This window comes from Scyliorhinus torazame, chromosome 7, assembly GCF_047496885.1.
Source record: "Scyliorhinus torazame isolate Kashiwa2021f chromosome 7, sScyTor2.1, whole genome shotgun sequence".
Taxonomy (NCBI): domain Eukaryota; kingdom Metazoa; phylum Chordata; class Chondrichthyes; order Carcharhiniformes; family Scyliorhinidae; genus Scyliorhinus; species Scyliorhinus torazame.
In genome coordinates, this window is record NC_092713.1 from 242,140,806 (window position 1) to 242,162,163 (window position 21,358).

At 45.4% G+C, this 21,358-nt stretch overlaps 1 protein-coding gene across 1 annotated transcript in view; it reads left to right on the forward strand.

Annotated features, from left to right (window-relative positions):
• Positions 1–21,358, forward strand: part of unc5a (unc-5 netrin receptor A) — a 900,708-nt gene that overhangs the window by 630,025 nt on the left and 249,325 nt on the right. The window contains exon 5 of the mRNA XM_072512209.1: positions 1,771–1,951. Coding sequence (XP_072368310.1) covers positions 1,771–1,951 — 181 coding nt within the window. The remainder of the gene's footprint in view (positions 1–1,770; positions 1,952–21,358) is intronic.

A 21,358-nucleotide genomic window follows, 5' to 3' on the forward strand; every position in this document is an offset into this window, starting at 1 on the left:
TCCAATATGGCCAGCTCACTGGTTGTCACCAGAACGTGCTGTTATAAGAAACTATCCTGAAAACATCCTATGAATTCCTCATCTAGGCTACCTTTTCCCACCTGAATATTACAGTTTATATGCAGATTAAAATCCCTCATGATTATCACTGTATATTTCTGAAACTTCGGGAAAACTGTCTGCATTACAAAATGTTGCATCTGTGTACAATTATTGACACTGATCCTGTTGTGCCACAGACTTCAGGGGCGTCATTCTCCGACCCCCCGCCGGGTTGGAGAATCGCCGGGGGCTGCCGTGAATCCCGCCCCTGCCGGTTGCCGAAGTCTCCGGCACCGGATATTCGGCGGGGGCGGGAATCAGGCCGCGCAGGTTGGCGGGCCCACCCACTCGATTCTCCGGCCCGGATGGGCTGAAGTCCCGCCGATAAATTGCCTGTCCCGCCGGCGTGGATTAAACCACCTTTTGAACGGCGGGACAAGGCGGCGTGGGCAGGCTCCGGGGTCCTGGGGGGGGAGCGGGGCGATCTGGCCCCGGGGGATGCCCCCACGGTGGCCTGGCCTGAGATCGGGGCCCACCGATCCGCGGGCGGGCCTGTGCCGTGGGGGCACTCTTTCCCTCCCGCCTCCGCTACGGTCTCCACCATGGCGGAGGTGGAAGAGACTCCCTCCACTGCGCATGTGCGGGAAACTGTCAGCGGCCGCTGACGCTCCCGCGCATGCGCCGCCCGGGGATGTCATTTCCGCGGCAGCTGGTGGGGCAACAAAGGCCGTTTCCACCAGCTGGCGTCAGCCTAGCCCCTCAATGTTGGGGCTCGGCCCCCAAAGATGCGGAGCATTCCGCACCTTTGGGGCGGCGCGATGCCCGTCTGATTGGCGCCGTTTTGGGCGCCAGTCGGCGGACATCGCGCCGTTTCCGGGGAATTTCGCCCCAGATGTGTATCGGGTTAATGTTGAAAATACCTGCCAAATCCTTAAACGTTTTTAAACACTTTAGCACACTGGGCTAAATCGCTGGCTTTTAAAGCAGACCAAGGCAGCCAGCAGCACGGTTCAATTCCCGTACCAGCCTCCCCGAACAGGTGCCAGAATGTGGCGACTAGGGGCTTTTCACAGTAACTTCATTGAAGCCTACTCGTGACAATAAGCAATTTTCATTTTCAACTTCATAAAACAGCATATTATCTGTTTAAGTGTGAGCAACAACCAGGGAGATCCATGACTGCTATTAAAAACAATAAAGTAATATGAATTCCCCTTTGAGGGGGTGAGCTGACTGGTGGTGATTTAACCTGAGGATCACCACACCTCACATAAGGGGCAAGGTTGAGAAGGCAGGGCTTTCCTGGAAAACCTCAGCCAGCATGGGAATTGAACCCATGCTGTTGGGCTTGTTGTGCATCACGAACCAGCTGTCCAGCCAACTGAGCTAAACTGACCCCCTTAATATTTTTATATATAATAACTAATAAAAACCATCGTTGGTGACAATATATTTTTTAACAGCTACTAAGGTAAATTTGGTGAAGTGTGTTCCCATGCATATCCTTGCTTGAAAAAAGAGCGAATCAGAGAATTCGCTCCAGAGGTGAGTGTCTCAATCCACATGCTTCCAAAAATGTGGCGGTGAAATGAATTGCTAGAAAACTGAAAATGCTGTGGATCAATCATGCTCACCTCTGTGTCATTTCTCCAATCTGCACTGGGTCTGCTGTTTTGTAAAATATTCCCTTTCTTGTCTGTATGGAATTCACAAAATTTGTTTTGGAAGGTGGAATGGTTGAAGAACGAAGAAGTGATTGACCCAGCTCAAGATCCAAACTTTTACATTACTTTGGACCATAACTTGATCATCAAAGAAGCTCGACTGTCAGACACAGCAAATTATACCTGTGTGGCGAAGAATATTGTAGCCAGGCGCAGAAGTGCAACTGCAGCTATAACAACATATGGTAACAAGATTCTGTTTATTGTTGATAGAAAGTTTCCACAACTGTTTTATTCAAGAATGGAGCTATAAAAATTATAATTGTTGAAATTAAGCATATCCTACTGTCAAATATAAGCTTCATGAGTATCTTAAACTGTTCACATGAACAGAGCGTCACTTAAAATGCAAAGTTGGCATCATGACACCAGTTAAAAATATACCATTACTTATGCAGCATGTATTATGCAATTGTGATGCCCTCTCATCATATCTGACCTACGTGACTGTCTTTGAAATTGCAAGTCTAACAAACCAAAAAGACAACTAAAACTAAATATTTGGAAATTATTGTAAAATTTCCTCAGAGCTATTCCTCAGATTATAGGAGTTGAATAAAAGAACTAAGAGCACGAGTAGGCCACTCAGCCCCTTGAACCTGCCCCATAACCATCGACTCTCCTGTCAACCAAAAATCTATCTAACTTAGTCTTGAATATATTCGATTACCCAACCTCCACTGCTCTCTAGGAAAGAGAATTCCAAACACTAATGACCCTCTGAGAGCAGAACTTCCTCCTCATCCTCCTCATCCATATTTTGAAACTGTGCTCCTTAGTTCTAGATTCCCCTACAAAGGCAGGCACCCTCTCAGCATCTACTCTGTCACGAGTGAAGGCCCAGTCTGCTTTACCTTCCCTCATCAGACAAATCCCTGAACTCAGGAATCAGTTAAGTGAACCTCCTTTGAACTATTTCAATGTCACTCCTTAAGTAACGTGACTGTATATTCTATGTGTTGTAACAATACCTACATTTATACTTCATCCCTTTGCAATGAAGGCCTACTTGACATTTGCCTTCCTAGTTGTACCCGCATACTTTTTAATATGCAAGGACTTTCAACCTATTTATATTCCTCAGTAGACTTTTTGTATTCTCCTCACAACTTGCTGTCCTACTTAACTTCATATCGTCAGAAAATTTGGCTGCAATATAGTCGTCCATTCATCCCAGTCATTAATATAAATCGTAAAGAGTTGATACCCTGACAGTGATCACTGGGGCACTCCACTGGTTACAGTTTACCATCCTGAAAATGACCATTTATCCCGACACACTTTCAGTTTAGTTAGTCAGTCCTCCATCCTTGCGAATGACCCCTGCCAATATCTTGATCTCACTGTGCTCATCTACAATGCTGTCTAATTACACTGCACATAAATATTTCATAAATTTTTAATTTGAGCTGTTTTAATTGATAGTGTGTGTTGTGAATTTAAATTCACTTATCTTTCCGTGGTTCAGTGGGGTTATTTATTCCTATGTGTAATCTCAGTATCTTTTTTATAGTAGCTGACTGGCAATGAATAACCTGAGGATGTAGTAATAGTACCATTTTGTGATATGAACTGAATATTTGACTTTCACTTGTATATTGCTTCAATTACTCCAAATTTAAACCTCAGAATCTTTTGGTCGGGTAAGGTCTGATATGAGTTGATAAGCTATTTTCTTTCGTAATAAGATTAACATGATCATTTGTATCAAGCTCACTTTATTTAGAGTACAACTTATGGTAAAACTTACAAAGCATCCCACAAGCTCCTCACATCACTGGGTCATCTTATTTGGCTTAAACAAGGTGACTTCTCACTGTTGCTCCAACATATGTGACCTCTTCATCTGAAAAGAACCGGACTGCTTCCCTTCCTTTCTGTTGCAAAAAAACTGTTTGCCAAGCAGTGTCATGGGGTTGGATTTTATCGGGGACAATGTTGCCCCTGCCACTGGTGAAAAATGTTTGGGGGAGCCTGCCCATGATCCTGGTATTTATCCCACGGAAATTTAAATTTAGCAGCAGCATTAATTGATTTAATTTGAGATTTATGACCCTTTATCTGGAAGAAATCCCACCTTCGAGAGCTGCCGGTGAAGTGGATGGCCAATAGCTCTGTAGTCGCTGAAGAGACAATGGGAGCACTGGCCACAACTGGAACGACACACAGTCTGTAATGGGCCAGGGTATAGAGTACCCCAAAGTGTATCATGGAGTTCACCTGACCCACAACCTTTAATAGATTGTGGTATGGGGAGCACACGGCCCACTCTACAGGTGTGGTACAGCAGAATTGGAAAAGTATTTTTTCAAGCAAAACAATGTTTATTCTATGAACTCAAGTTAACCTTTTTAAAACATACAGTGAACATCCTAGCAACCATTAAGTCAAATACAACCCCCAAAGAATACAACACTAAGTAATCCTTAAGCTGTCCTTTTAACATCCATAAGACTTAAAAAGGAAATTTTAACAGAAGCACATCAGGTTAAAGTCACTACTGAAAGCAGTTATTATTTTTAAATCACCAAGGGATCGATTTACAATTTTTAGATTACAGAGAGAGACTCATACACCTTCTGGTTCTGACTGCGGCTATCCAGCTCTGAAAACGAAACTAAGACACATCCTGCAGCTAACAGCTGAAAACGAAAGTAAAGAGCTGATCGACAGACCAGCTCCACCCACACCCTGACATCACTGATAAACACCCATTTCTTAAAGGTACATTTCTTAAACACCCATTTCTTAAAGGTACTCTCACATAACACCTCCCCTCAAGAAAAAAAAATAAACCATCAACTTCAAGGTAGTTTCATTTTTCACCTTTTCACTATCCTTTAAGAAATGCACACAGTAAAGATACTTTTTCGTTTAAAAAAAACAACACACGCAAACAGATATAATAATATAGTCCATTTTTTTCGTTCTTCTTCCTCCAACTGAAATCCTTCTCAATTGACAGTCTCTTTGAACAAGAAGGTCCTTGCATGATCCATCCATTTCTCTACCTGTTCTTGTTCTTTTTCAACCATCTGATCAAAAATCGTTTCTGATAATTGCACTTCAACGTCATCTTCACTCTTTGATTTCTCCTCTTGTCTTAACATGTGACTTTGTGACCTTGTTACTACACAATTCGGAAAAATCCCAGGATATTCGTCCTTCAACACTTCAGTTGTCTGATTTTCCACTGGCTTATCAACCACAGTAGGCATCACTCCCACCTGCGATCCAGCTATATCATTGCCCAAGATAAACTGTATTCCTGGACAAGATAGTTTCTCTATTACTCCTACTACCACTTCACCAGTCTTCATTGGACTTTCCAACCTTACCTTATATAATGGAACACTACTCCGCTCACCCTGAATTCCACATATAACCACCTTTTCTGGCAACATTCTTCCCAAACTACATAATTCCTCATCTCTTACCATCAAAGATTGACTAGCTCCTGTATCTCTTAAAATTGTGACTTCTTTACCTGCTCCTCCTGATACACATGAGTAAACTTTACCCACACAAGTAAATTATTTAAAGAGATCTGGCACATTCTTATCAATCACCTCTTGAGCAGGCTGTACAATCTTTTGCACCTCCTTCACTTCACTTGGGCTTTCCTTTACCACTTTAACAAACCACACTGTCTTATCCTGTTTTACCACATCAGCCTTCCCAGTGCTTTTCTTCAACCACCAACACTGTGATTTTACATGGCCTAGTTTATGTCAGTGAAAACATTTGAAACTTTTCATTTCCTTTCCACCATCCTGGATTTCTTTTTTAGCCTGAGGTACACTCTCCTTAATATCTCCCATCAGATCACTTTTACCTTTACCACTTGAGTATTTCTCATGTCCCCAGTTTCTATCCCTCACCGGCTGAAACTGATGTCGGAAACCGAACTTTGATTTATGAACTAATTCATAATCATCTGCCATTTCTGCTGCTAATCTCGCAGTTTTAACACTCTGCTCTTCCACATGAGTTCTCACTACATCAGGAATTGAATTTTTAAATTCCTCCAAAAGTATAATTTCTCTGAGAGCGTCATACATTTGGTCTATTTTCAAAGCCCTTATCCACCTATCAAAATTACTCTGTTTGATCCTTTCAAACTCCATTTATGTTTGACCAGTTTCTTTCCTCAAATTTCTAAACCTTTGTCTGTAGGCTTCAGGCACGAGTTCATATGCACCTAAGATGGATTTTTTCACCTCATATGACTCAGATACCTCCTCTGATAGTGATGCAAACACTTCACTAGCCCTACCTGTCAGCTTTGTTTAAATCAGTACTACCCACATGTCCTGTGGCCAGTTTATTTGTTTAGCTACCTTCTCAAATGAAATGAAAAAGGCTTCTATCTCCTTCTCATCAAAACTTGGCAATGCTTGGACATGTTTAAATAGATCTCCACCAAGCCTTTGACTATGATGCTCTTTCTCACTATCCTCATCACTATTATCCAACTGTACGTTTACCCTTTATGCCTGCCAATTTTAAATGATGATCATGTTACATGGCCATTTTCCAAAGTTCAAACTCTCTCTCTTTATCTTTTTGCCTGACCTGTATCTCGTTTTCTCTTTCTTTTTTCTCTCTATCTCTTTTGTATTCAAGCTACTTTAATTCTTTCTCATGTTCCATTTGTTTAATTTGTAACTGAATTTTTGCCATTTCCAATGAGTCAAACTGTATCTCAGGCAACTTTAAATGCTTAGCCACCGCCATAATTACCTCATCTTTTTGCATTTTGTCATGTAATGTTAACTGCAATGTTTTTGCTAAATCTAACAGTCTGCTTTTAGTCTCTGTCCGTAAGGTACTGCATGTGACCGTCTCCACCCCCAAAAATGTCAGAGCCTCTGAAAGAGCCATTGTTCACAAAACATTCCCTACTTAAACTAGAATACCACACCTGAAAAGCAACCACAATACGCTCACCCCTCACTGTCTTTAAGTTCACTAAGCCAATCCAATTGATAGACTTTTATTCCGGACGAGCCCCCAGTTAGTTATGGGCCAGTGTTTAGAGAACCCCAAAATATTTCATGGAGTTCACCTGACCCACAACTTTTAATAGATTGTGGTATGGGGAGCTCACGACCCACTCTACAGGTGTGGTACAGCAGAATTGGAAAAGTATTTTTAAAAGCAAAACAATGGTTATTCCATGAACTCAAGTTAACCTTTTTAAAACATACAGTGAACATCTTAGCAACCATTAATTCAAATACAACCCCCAAAGAATACAACACTAAGTAATCCTTAAGCTGTCCTTTTAACATCCATAAGACTTAAAAAGAAAATTTTAACAGAAGCACATCAGGTTAAAGTCACTACTGAGAGAAGTTATTAGTTTTAAATCACCAAACGATCAATTTACAGTTTTTAGATTACAGAGAAAGACTCCTGCACCTTCTGGCTGTGACTGCAGCTATCCAGCTCTGAAAATGAAACTAAAACACACCCTGCAGCAAACAGCCTAAAACAAAAGTAAAGAGCTGACAGACAGCCCAGCTCTACCCACACTCTGACATCACTGATAAACACCCATTTCTTAAAGGTACATTTCTTAAACACCCATTTCTTTCAGGTACTCTCACATGACGAATCTCACCATGCCGAGTAGCTGAGGTAAGTCAGGTTGTCGCCTCAGTGAGGGGGAAGGAGAGTTGCCAGGTTCAGGAGAATAAGGGGATGGATTAAAAGGAGGGGGGGAATAACCTTTTGGAGAATACCTCTAATGGGCGCAGAGGGCCCGCACAGGAGGCCCCCCACCCTTTCCTTGCCCGACATCAGCCCATGCAACCAAAGTTGCTCAGCTTCTCGCGTGGCTTGTGCCTCTCCCACCATACCGGCGCTGCTGGGATGAGGACCTTATGTGACCATTAATTGACCACTTAAGAGCTTCAATAGGCCCAGTTGCAGGTGGGTCATCTGGCTCCACCCCACCCCGTGAAATTTCAGAGAGTGTGGCGGTGTCCGGGTAAGCAACAAGTAGGCTGCAGCTGGTCATTAGTACTCCGCTACACCTTCACCACCCCCACTCCCACTTTCAAACCTGCCAGCGGAGTAGCATGATATCTAGCCCTTATTGTCTTCTTGCTACAAAGAGGGATGTCAAAGACTTCCTATTAGAATCGGAGTCGGGTGTTTTTCAATTTCTGAGGCAACCTCATGAATTGCTAAATATAGTCCATGGGAAATTACATAAGTATTGCTCATAGAAATTCTCGGTGCTAATCTTGTACTTCTAGGCTGACCTTGTACGTTTCCCTAGAACAGGATGGGTGCAATCCACTTTCTACCAATTTGCTATCAGGCTCAACAAATGAAAACTCCCCTTCTGCGTCTTTAAAAATTCCACTGTCACAAGGACACCAGTGATCAAAATTCTCCTATTTTCAATCAAGCAGCATGAATGTACATTAGGTAGTCAGATGTGCGCTAGATGCAGAATATCAGATCAGAAAAGTAAGCACATCAAACCAGACTGCCATGGAAAACAGATGCACATTAGATTTTTATGGATCTGAGAGTCTTTGGATCACAAAGTGGCAGGTTGTAAATACATTTTGAACTATATTGACAAGTAAAAACCCTTCTCTTTATCACTGCCTCTCGCACTGTTGCATCTTGCTTTTATGCATCACTTGCCAAGATTACAGGAAAAATAACATTCTAGAAGAGCAGGGGGATATTTTGCCTTTGTCTGTATACTTAAACATTTTCCATGATCAATCTGAATTTGGAAAAATCAAACTATAAATTCTCAGTGAATGAATGAAGAACACACAATTGGTTTCAAATGTTATCTCTGCAGAAAACGTGCCAGTGACTTATGTCCATTCAGCGCCTGCTGCCAGAAGCATAAAATGATAGAAAAAAAATAATATTTCCTCTTCATCACCATTAATGCCAATAATGCAGTTGGCACACTCACTGTCCATTATAAAACACACCCTGGTTACTGCCTTGTGAAAAAGAATACTGATGAAATAACCAGATACTGCAAATTATTCATTTTAATATACTCTGAACTAGAGTATTTCACATGCATGAGAAGGAGAAATCACCATTTAGATCGTCCGATTGTACTTAAAATGCAATCATTTGGTGGGGATTATTATCCTGTGTGCTGTGTTCAACAAAAATGAATATACAAAAATGAAGGAAGGAAAAGGTCAGCTGTCCAATCAAGCCTGTCCCATATTATCATGGCGCAGCTTATCATAGAATTATAGAACAGTAGAGCAGTGAACAAAGCCATGCGACCTCTTGAGTCGTGCTAGCTCCTTCGAACGGCAAGCTAATTAGTCCCACCCCCTGCTTTTTGCCAATATCCCTGCAATCTTTTATCCTTCAACATTTATTCAATTCCCTTTCGAAATTGACTGTTAAATCTGCATCCATTGTCACGCCAAATACTGCATTTCAAAACCTAACTACACATCGCTTAAAATGTTTCCCTTATCTCACCTGTGTATTCTTTGGCCAATTGCCCTGGTTAATTCTGTGCCCTCAGGTTATCGTCTTACAGCCATTGGAACCAGCTTGTTTTTATTTACTCTCAAAACTCTTTACAATTTTCAACACTTCTATCAAATCTCCTCATGGCCTTCTCAGTCTGAAGAACAATCTCAGCTTCTCCAGTCTATCCATGTAAATGAATCATCCCTGGAACCATCTCTGGTAAATAACTTTTGTATCCTAACAAAAGCTTTCACACAAAATACTCCATCTGGTGTCACAATAATATTTCAGATAGGTTTGTCATAACCTCCTGGCTTTTGTACTCTCCACCCCTATTTATAAAGCTTAGGATCCAATATGCTTTATTAGCTGTTTTGTGAACCTGTCCTGCCACTGGCCATATGAGTGACACTGGCCATATGGGTGCCCCCACCCCACCACCCCCTGCACCTCATCGCCCATTCTCCACCCCACCACAACCCCACCCCGCCCTCCGCCATATCACCCCCTACCCACCAGCCGGCAAATGCCCGCCGGGCATCATGCGGCCCACCCAAGGGCAACGCCCACAGTTGGCCCTAGAGTAAGGCACTGACAGGACCAGGAATGCGGGGGTGGGGGATGGGACATATATTTCTATATTTGCCAGATCATGGTGCACTTGACAATGACAGCGGAATGGGGGAGGACACCCGATCCCATTGGCCATCAAGGTTGTGGTCACCCTGGACCTTACCGACTTTGTGACTCCCCGTGTGGGGACCTGTCCGAATCTCAGAACTCTGTGCACAGGTGCATCTGCACCATCACAGAGGCCCTATATGCCTGGTCATCACAATACATCAATTTAAATGTGGACCAAGCCCACCAGAATGCCTGGGCAGCTGGGTTTGCCGCCATCGCTGAGATGACCCAAGTCCAGGGGGTAATCGACGGGATGCATGTCCCCCTCGGTGCATCTGCAGATGACAGATCGGTCTTCACAAATTGAAAGGTGTTCCACTCGATGAACGTGCAGCTGTTGGGTGACTATGAGATGCACATCTGAGCCTGATGCCTTCATTCTGGCACACTCGACGGTTCCTGAACTCTTCCTGGTGCACCACGGGTGCGGGATTTGCAGCACATATGTGGTGGGCACCAGGAACCTCCTCGCTAAAGTGCCCAACCGACATGATTGTCTCCGGGATGGTAGAGGGGGTTGGAGACAGCTGTGATAGGAAGTTGGTGTCTTACCCGGACTAGAGCGCCGGGGAGTCACAAAATCGGGGTCGAGAGGTCCTGTCACTGTCCGTATCCTCATCCTCGCTGCTCTCCACATGTGGTTCCGGTTGGGGTGGGGGCAGTAGACACCAGAAAGGCCAATGCCTTTGCCAGGAGCATCTGCAAGACACAAGACAAGATGCATGATTGCATCGCCGGCTGGGGAGGATAGGGGATGGTGGGGGGGGTGTGGAGGGGTGTTGGGGGATGATGTGATGGTGATGGTGGAGAGGGGGCATGCGGGGAGATGTGTGGGTGGTGGGGGGGGGGGGGGGGTGACACACTTGCCATGGGGAACCACAACACAGCGGGGCCTCACTTCCTCACCCGATGCCAACCTCGGTCTCCGCGACCGCCCTCTCTCCCGGCCCACCGACCACACCCAGTGCCCTCTGTTCTGCATTGAATTTCATCTGCCATATGCCCATCGTTCCCACCAGCCTGCCTACCTTTTACCCCTGTGGTTTACTATCTCCCTCAGTGTTCACTGAAATTCCAAGATTCACATCACCTGCAAATTTTGAAACTGTAGCCTCTACCCATAAATCTAAGACATTTGTGTGTGTCAACACAACAGCGGCCCTAGGTTCCTTGGGAATCCATTAATTAGCCTCCTCCCCACCTCCAGTCTGATAAACAGCCATGCAGTACAACTGTTTTGTATACTCTTCTTACCCCACAGGCTTCCACTTTCCAGACATGGGGAACTGTGGTACTTTATCAAATGTCTTTTTGGAAGTCCATGGACACAGCATCGACTTTTCTTCACTTCATTCATAGACATGGACATAGAATTTACAGTGCAGATGGAGGCCATTTGGCCCATCGAGTCTGCACCGACCCTTGAAAAGAAAACCCCACACCTCCACCCTATCCCTGTAACGCAGTAATCCCACCGAACCTTTTTTGACACTAAGGGCAATTTAGCACGGCCAATCCACCTAACCTGCACATCTTTGGAATGTGGGAGGAAACCCGAGCACCCGGAGGAAACCCACGCACACACGGGGAGAGTGTGCAGGCTCCGCACAGACAGTCACCCAAGCTGGGAATCGAACCTGGGACACTGGAGCTGTAAAGCAACAGTGCTAACCACTGTGCTACCGTGCTGCCCTTGCTACCGTGCTGCCCTACTGTGATTCGTAGGGTATAAGCACTGCTGTGAAGGCCAGCATTTATTGTCCTCCCCTAATTTTCCTTCAGAACATAGTAGTGAGCCACCTTCTTGAACCCTGCATTCCATGTGGCGCAGGCACACGCACAGTGCTGTTGGGATAGAGTTCTAGGATTTTGATCCATGACGGTGAAGGAACATGATATAGTTCCAAACCAGGATGATGAGTAACTTGGGGGTGAATGTGCAGATAATGGCATTCCCAAGTATTTCCTGCATTCGGAATAGCTCTTTCTTCTGTTTAACAACATTGAATCCGCAACATATGAAGGGTGTTGCATGAAATCATATGGGCAGGACTCTCTGTCCTGCCACTCTTTCCAAGGGCTGGTGTAGACTCGATGGGCCGAATGGCCTTGTTCTGCACCTTAAATTCTATTATCTATTATCCTATTCTGGTGCATCACGTCGTCGGGACACTCCGTTTTACCGGCTGGTTAATGGAGTTTCCCATTGTGGGCCAGCCCCACGCCGTCGGGAGAGCCCCGGGCTGCCGGCAAATCGGAGAATCCCGATGGCGGAGAATTCAGTCCTATTTATTTATACTTAAGTGGCATTTCCTCATCCCATCTAGGTCTGCCGATAATCCCGTTCTCTCATCTAGGATCCTGATTGCAGCCCAGATCTCTATATTATCTGCAAATATATCAACGAATATGAATTCATCCTAATTATTAAAATAAATGCTGAAGGGGAACAGCCTTAATACTGACCTCTGTGGAACTTGTCTAATAACAGGTTTCCTCACTAACATTAACAACAATCGTCGGTCTATAAGAATGCAAACAATTCTTTATCCAACTCAAAATATGCCCTCGAATCCCTTAGGACTCAACCTTTTATATTTTTTGCCACTTTATTAAAGGCTTTTTGAAGTCATTGTCAACTTAGTTGCAAAAATCATTCAACCATTTGGATGAGACATGGGTGGCATTTGATAGTCAAGGCAGGCTTCATGTATAATAGGAAATAGAACATAGAATATTACAGCGCAGTACAGGCCCTTCGGCCCTAGATGTTGCGCCGACCTGTGAAACCTCTCTAAAGCCCATCTACACTATTTCCTTATCGTTCATATGTCTATCTAATGACCATTTGAATGCCTTAGTGTTGGCGAGTCCACTACTGTTGCAGGCAGGGCATTCCACACCCTTACTACTCTCTGAGTAAAGAACCTACCTCTGACATCTGTCTTATATCTATCTCCCCTCAATTTAAAGCTATGTCCCCTCGTGCTGGACATCACCATCTGAGGAAAAAGGCTCTCACTGTCACCCTATCTAATCCTCTGATCATCTTGTATGCCTCAATTAAGTCACCTCTTAACCTTCTTCTCTCTAACGAAAGCAGCCTTAAGTCCCTCAGTCTTCCCTCATAAGATCTTCCCTCCATACCAGGCAACATTCTGGTAAATCTCCTCTGCACCCTTTCCAATGCTTCCACATCCTTCCGATAATGCAGCGACCAGAGTTGCATGCAATACTCCATATGCTGCCGCACCAGAGTTTTGTACAGCTGCAACATGACCTCATGGCTCCGAAACTCAATCCCTCTACCAATAAAAGCTAACACACAGTATGCCTTCTTAACAACCCTCTCAACCTGGGTGTCAACTCTATGTACATGGACACCGAGATCTCTCTGCTCATCCACACTGCCAAGAATCTTACCATTAGCCCAGTACTCTGTCTTCCTGTTATTCCTGCCAAAATGAATCACCTCATACTTTTCTGCATTAAACTTCATTTGCCACCTCTCAGCCCAGCGCTGCAGCTTATCCATGCCTCTCTGTAACTTGTAACATCCTTCCGCACTGTCCAGAACTCCACCGACTTTAGTGTCATCTGCAAATTTACTCACCCATCCTTCTACGCCTTCCTCCAGGTCATTTATAAAAATGACAAACAGCAGTGACCCAAACAGATCCTTGTGGTACACCACTAGTAACTGGACTCCAGTCTGAACATTTCCCATCAACCACCACCCTTTGTCTTCTTCCCGCTAGCCAATTTCTGATCCAAACTGCTAAATCACCCTGAATCCCATGCCTCCGTATTTTCTGCAGTAGCCTACCGTGCGGAACCTTATCAAATGTTTTACTCAAATCCATATACACCACATCAACTGCTTTACCCTCATCCACCTGTTTGGTCACCTTCTCAAAGAACTCAATAAGGTTTGTGAGGCACGACCTACCCTTCACAAAACCGTGTTGACTATCTCTCATCAAATTATTCCTTTCCAGATGATTATACATCCTATCTGTTATAAACCTTTCCAAGATTTTGCACACAACAGAAGTAAGGCTCACTGGTCTATAGTTACCGGGGTTGTCTCTACTCCCCTTCTTGAACAAGGGGACAACATTTGCTATCCTCCAGTCTTCTGGCACTATTCCTGTAGACAAAGATGACTTAAAGATCAGAGCCAAAGGCTCAGCAATCTCCTCCCTAGCTTCCCAGAGAATCCTAGGATAAATCCCATCCGGTCCAGGGGACTTATCTATTTTCACACTTTCCAGAAATGCTAACACCTCCTCCTTATGAACCTCAGGCCCTTATTGTCTAGTAGCCTGAATCTCAGTATTCTCCTTGACAACATTGTCTTTTTCCTGTGTGAATACTGACGAATAATATTCATTTCGCACCTCTCCTATCTCCTCGGACTCCACGCACAACTTCCCACTACTGTCCTTGACTGGCCCTACTCTTACCCTAGTCATTCTTTTATTCCTGACATATCTATAGAACGCTTTAGGGTTATCCTTGATCCTACCTGCCAAAGACCTCTCATGACCCCTCCTGGCTCTTCTTAGCTCTCTCTTTAGGTCCTTCCTAGCTAACTTGTAACTCTCGAGCGCCCTAACTGAACCTTCATGTCTCATCTTTACATAAGCCTCCTTCTTCCTCTTGACAAGTGTTTCGACTGCTTTAGTAAACCACGGTTCCATTGCTCGACCACTTCCTCCTTGCCTGACAGGTACATACTTATCAAGGACACGCAGTAGCTGTTCCTTGAACATGCTCCACATTTCCATTGTGCCCATCCCTGCAATTTTCCTCTCCATCCGATGCATCCTAAGTCTTGCCTCATCGCATAATAATTGCCTTTCCCCCAGATATAACTCTTGCCCTGCGGTATATACCTATCCATTTCCATCACTAAAGTAAACGTAATTGAATTGTGGGCACTACCACCAAAGTGCTCACCTACCTCCAAATCCAACACCTGCCCTGGTTCATTACCCAGTACCAAATCCAAGATGGCCTCGCCTCTCGTTGGCCTACCTACATACTGTGTCAAGAAACCCTCCTGCACACATTGGATAAAAATGGACCCATCTAAAGTACTCGAAATATAGCGTTTCCAGTCAATATTTGGACAGTTAAAGTCCCCCATAACAACTACCCTGTTGCTTTCGCTCCTGGAACTTTTGGAGACCTATAGAAAACCCCTAACAGGGTGACCTCTCCTTTCCTGTTTCTAACCTCAGCCCATACTACCTCAGTAGACGAGTCCTCATCAAACGTCCTTTCTGCCACCGTAATACTGTCCTTGACTAACAATGCCACCCCTCCCACTCTTTTACCACCTTCCCTGAGCTTATTGAAATATCTAAACCCCGGCACCTGCAACAATCATTCCTGTCCCTGCTCTATCCATGTCTCCGAAATGGCCACAACATCGAAGTCCCAGGTACCAACCCATGCCACAAGTTCACCCACCTTATTCTGGATGCTCCTGGCATTGAAGAAGACACACCACTTTAAACCAACTTCCTGCCTGCTGGTACACTCCTGCAACTTTGAAACCTTACTCATGACCTCACTACTCTCAACCTCCTGTATACTGAAGCTACAATTCAGGTTGCCAAGCCCCTGCTGAACTAGTTTAAACCCTCCCGAAGAGCATTAGCAAATTTCCCCCCCAGGATATTGGTACCCCTCTGGTCCAGGTGTGGACCATCCCGTTTGTAGAGGTCCCACCAACCCCAGAATGAGCCCCAATTAACCCGAAATCTGAAACCCTCCTGCACCATCCCTGTAGCCACGTGTTCAATTCCTCTCTCTCCCTATTCCTCATCTCGCTATCACGTGGCATGGGTAACAACCCAGAGATAATAACTCTATTTGTCCTAGATCTAAGTTTCCACCCTAGCTCCCTGAAATCCTGCCTTACATCCCTATCCCTTTTCTACCTATGTCATTGGTACCTATGTGGACCACGACTTAGGCTGCTCCCCCTCCCCCTTAAGGATCCCAAATACATGATCCGAGACATCACTCACCCTGACACCTGGGAGGCAACACACCAACTGCGAGTCTCTCTCGTTCCCACAGAATCTCCTATCTATCCCCCTAACTATGGAGTCTCCAATGACTAATGCTCTACTCCTCTCCCCCGTTCCCTTCTGAGCAACAGGGACTGACTCTGTGCCAGAGACCTGTACCCCATGGCTTACCCCGGTAAGTCCCCCCGCCCCAATAGTATCCAAAGCGGTATACTTGTTACGAAGGGGAATGACCTCAGGGGATCCCTGTACTGACTGCTTCCCCCCAAATGGCTGTAATACCGGTGGAAACCTTACATCAAACATTTTTGGGAGGTCCAACACCATTTCAAATCACGCATCTAGGTGACAATGGATCCCACAGTGATATAAACCCCAGGCAGGTCAGAAATCCTCAGGGCTGTTGGCCAGTCAGTAACTGGCAGCTCTCCAGTACCGGCACTGCCACTGGGAGTGGTGGCCTCAGTCGGTGAACATTCTGGCCTTCACCAGGGATCTCTGATGAATCCTTTGAGAGAAGTAAGTGGGTCACAGGGTACCTGGGAGCGTGGCGCCAGTGAGAAGTGAAGGTGATTGCTAAGATTGCAGCAATGCCATGACTAAGTCGTACCATTTCTCTTCCAGGAACATTATAAATTGAATATGAGTAACTGGCAATATATATAGACAATGACTCAGAGGACCCAATTTCTTCTGAGACAGCACTGTTATATAGAGCCATGCACCGTGCAAATACTTGTACTCCGGTCTGGTCACTTAGACGGTTGTGTTTTAACCTGGTGATTCACACCTTACAATTGGGCCTGACCAGCACTGATTGTAGGGACATATGTAGAGAGTCCCCATTTGGAGTGCAATTGACTGCAAGCTTTGGTGTTCATTTGGATAGAGGTACTGAACTCAGAGGTCATCAATGAGTGAGGATGCTAAATGTGCAGTGGAGGACTCCAACTCAGTCACTCGTGAATGAGTGGAACAGGGAAGCGTGAGATTGTTGCCATGGAGAGAGTGACTGCCTTCATGGAAAATTAAGCGTAGCTCTCAAATGAGTCCATGTAAGTCGAGGGCAGCACAGTAGCATAGTAGTTATCACAATTGCTTCCCAGCTCCAGGGTCCCAGGTTCGATTCGCGGCTTGGGTCACTGTCTGTGCGGAGTCTGTACGTTCTCCCCGTGTGTGCGTGGGTTTCCTCCGGGTGCTCCGGTTATCTCCCACAGTCCAAAGATGTGCAGGTTAGGTGGATTGGCCATGATAAATTGCCCTGAGTGTCCAAAATTGCACTTAGTGTTGGGTGGGGTTACTGGGTTATGGGGATAGGGTGGAGGCGTGGGCTTGGGTAGGATGCTCTTTCCAAGAGCCGGTACAGACTCGATGTATTGTAAATTCTATGATCTATGACCATGGATATAGAAATGATGCCTGACAACTGAAACAGGATGATATGTATCATATTGGTGGCCTTAATATGACCTCCACCAAACTAGTCACCGGCAGCGATATGAGTGGCCGTTCTGATTTTTCTTCTCCCCCTCTAATTTCTCCTTATCTTCAGATAAGGCCCAATGTTCTTGTTAACCTGCAGTCCTCTCTGCTGTGTAGTGCAGCACGCGATCCTAGATAACCTCAATACCAAGTAATGAAGGACAGCTTGCGACCTATTCATACATCTGTAGCAGATATTAGAAGCCAAGTGGACATGTAGGCCTCATTATAGTGCTCCTTTAGCTAATTGGTGGGATTCTTCATAGGAGTTATGAGCCACGTTTGCAGTGGGGGTATCCTTTATCTCCTACAAACCAACCCTTAAATTCTATGTCCTGGAAGGGAAAGTTCTGGAATGTTGAGGTGCTGTAGTCTGAATATATCATCACAGGAAATCTGGCACACGTCAGCATGAACCTCAGCTTCACAACAGCTTGCAGTTAAAATCATAGAATCATAGAATTTACAGTGCAGATGGAGGCCATTTGGCCTATCGAGGCTGCACCTGCTCTTGGAAAGAGCACCCTACTTAAGCCCTCACCTTCACCCCATCCCAGTAACCCCACCTAACCTAAGGGCAATTTAGCATGGCCTATCCACCTAACCTGCACATCTTTGGACTGTGGGAGGAAACTGCAGCACCCGGAGGAAGCCCACGCAGCACGCAGACACGGGGAGAACATGCAGGCTGCACAGCCAGTGACCCAAGCCGGGAAACAAACCAGGGACCCTTGAGCTATGAAGCAACTGTGCTAATCACTGTGCTACCATGCCCCCCATAACAATGCCTGGTTGTAGTGGTGGCACTTGGACTGCAATGTGTTTGCAATAGATGTCACCCTATGCTTGTAGGAATCCAATCAGAGGAGCAAATCCAGTACCTGTTAAACCTGGCTATTGCCTTCACAGGGGAAGTTTACATAATGCCCAACTGGCACCTGCCTCCTGCATTTAACATCGGTGGACTGTGAGATCCTTCATATGGCTCCGATCGTGCCTAGAAGGAACAAGAAGCAAAAACAGGATTGAGAGCAATGGTGACCTTCTGTCAGGTCCAGCAGAGAGCAAGTCTTCTTCTAAGAAGTTGTAGATGTTTACCATCACTTATCATCACAACCTCAGCCTGTTCTTCTGAGAGCCCAAGAAATCAGAGCTTCTGTCCTGCTGCCAGCACAGCACGTCATTGCTGATGTGGATGGTCTCCCTGTTCGGCTGTGTACCCATCACACCTCCCATGCTGATGTTGTCAGTTTAAAAGCCAAAAAAGTTGTTTGCACACAGGAAACCTCTGCCAAAGGGAGTTGAGAACTTTTATTCAGTTGGAGCAATCACAAATTCAAATATCCACCGGCACTGCTGCTCACCCTCACGGTCAACTCCATTTCATTTTCCTGAGCCCCAGGAAAGCCAGGCGACAGATGTTAACTTTAAAGCTAAGTTCATTTAGAAACACGACAAACTGGATTTTTCATGGAGGTGGGGGTAGAGGACTGGGAAGTGCACTGCTCAACCACCACCCCCCACCTCTTCCACTATCTGCACCACAAAGGAAGGAAAGTCGATCTCAAGCCAACCAACTTTGCATAATGCTGCCTTGTAGCGATAGCAAGTTGGGGGCAGCCTTAACAAGTTGAGAGTGGCACTGCCGACCTTCAATGGGAAGAAGTCCTGCCATTGAGTGCTTTTTGTAAATGTGTTTACAGGATATGGGCAACCCTGGCTAGGCCAGCGTTTATTGCCTGTCTCTAATTGCCCGTGAAAAGACGGTAGTGACCCACCTTCTTGAATTGCTAGAGTTTATGATTGGCCAGCTGATTTTGCAGACCCAACAGCACTGGAACAGAACAATGGACCCTACTGAGTCCGCAAGGAGGCCCCAGGAAGAAGATCGTGGTGACCAATCCCAGGTAAGTCCCGGGCTTTTAAGGTGGGGTGGGATTCAGCACCCTAGGGAGGAGGTGGCGGGTGGGGGCACAGATTTTGGAAGCCAGATAGGAAAGGTATATTGGAAAGGTGCATGGTGGGAATCTCCGTCCAGTGACACCGGAATCGCGAAACGCGATCGGGCAGAGAATCGCACGTGGGCCAAAATTCGAGACCGGCACCGGGCGCCCAATGGAATGCCATGCTCCGATGCCTCGACAGTGGTGTGAATGCGTTTCATGCCGCACGCCTGCATGGGCATGAAAATATTACAGTAAAGGCCATTGACATATCGTTAACAGGCCCAACCCGGCATTCTCCAGGCCTCTTGCAATGCTCCACCTCCGCCAGAAGGAATCACCAATGTCGAGGTTCACTTGTGATATTTAAAATCTGGTAACAGGCACCATGGTTACTGAGGGAGAGAGAGGGGTATGAAAAGTGTCCAACATCACTATAGAGCACTGGCAGTTGTGCCACTGCCTGGAGGCCTTCTGCTTGGGACAGGGGGTGACCAAGAGCTGGGCCATGTGGTTTGGATGTCCAGGCATGGACCACCATTGCTGGAGTGTGCAAGGCAGCCATGCAACTGCTCATACCATGCAGGGAGTGGAGTGCTCACATGCAGCTTCTGCTTGTCGTCTCACATGCCGGCATGCATTGGAATTGCACTAGTTCCACATGGCGCCGGTGCTAGACCAGTAACGTGTCCTGAATTGCTCCGGGACCGGCGTTGCATTTGTATCTACAAATTTCTATCTACAATTTGTGTCTACTTGTGATTCAGTCCCGGCGTCAGCGCATAGTCTCTCGAACTGAGAATTCTGCCCACAATCTTGGTGGGGGGGGTGAGAAATGGGGTGCCCCTGTGCACAAAGGATATCTCCCAGTTCTTTCTTTCTTGTCACCAACTTGTTAGAAAAATAGCCTTCCCATTCTTGCCCGCTTTCCATCGCCCAGCGTAATATGGTAGTGCAGTGGATTGTGGGCTGAAGTGAGCAATAAGTGCCCTCTTAAGGGCCTCAATAGGCTGAAGGGTAAACGGGCAAGTGGCCGCTTTACCCATCCCCCTTATTATGGGGAGTTGATTGGGGTGGGAGGGAAGGAGATGGGAGATGCCGCCAGACTTAATTTATATATCCTCCCCAAACCTCACCATTGCATTCCCAGCAGGGGAACTTCTCATTAATAACTTCTAAGGATGTTAATTGCACCAGGCCACTGACAATAATCAAAGCCTGACTTTAACAAGTAGGTTATTGATAGGCATCCAAATGCTTGACTGTTAAAGCTGTACGTGTGAGTATTGAGATTGGGATGCTTCAAGCTTATCGCGGATGTAGAAGATTTCATGAACACCATGTCAAGTTCACTTATACCAGCAGAAACCTACTGTCAGCAGTTCCCCTTTGATAAGCTCTGACATCAACAAGCGCTGAAACAGATCGTAACTTTCAACCTTGCATAACTGTAACTATAAAAGTTGCCATCACAACCCACTCGTTCTTGCGGTTTAAAATTCCCTCTCTTTGTTCTTTTAAAAGATTGGGCCCATCGGAACAATCCTATATTCTAACGAGATTTTAAATCCAAGGGCAAGTGACTCACAGACCTTAGTCCCCATTTCGTAGCATACTCAGGGGCATACCATCAGGACTGAGAGTCAACTCTTTTGGAGATCACTCATTTCATACCAATACTTCCATTTCCACTTTTCTATCTTCAACTGTACTATCAACGTCATGATTATTGGTAACAATAATCGATCATGAGGTTAAATACAAAGTACCCATCTAAAATCTCTGCTGCATCTTCCTTGAAAAATTATTTCTTCAGCGCCACCATACAACCCTCAATGGCATACCGATCCTGAAGAAAATCCCATTGAACTACACTACCAAACCCCTTCAATACCTCCCTTTTGCAATGACAGCTTGGGTAGTAGCCATTATTGTCTTTAAATAAAGGAAGGCTAGG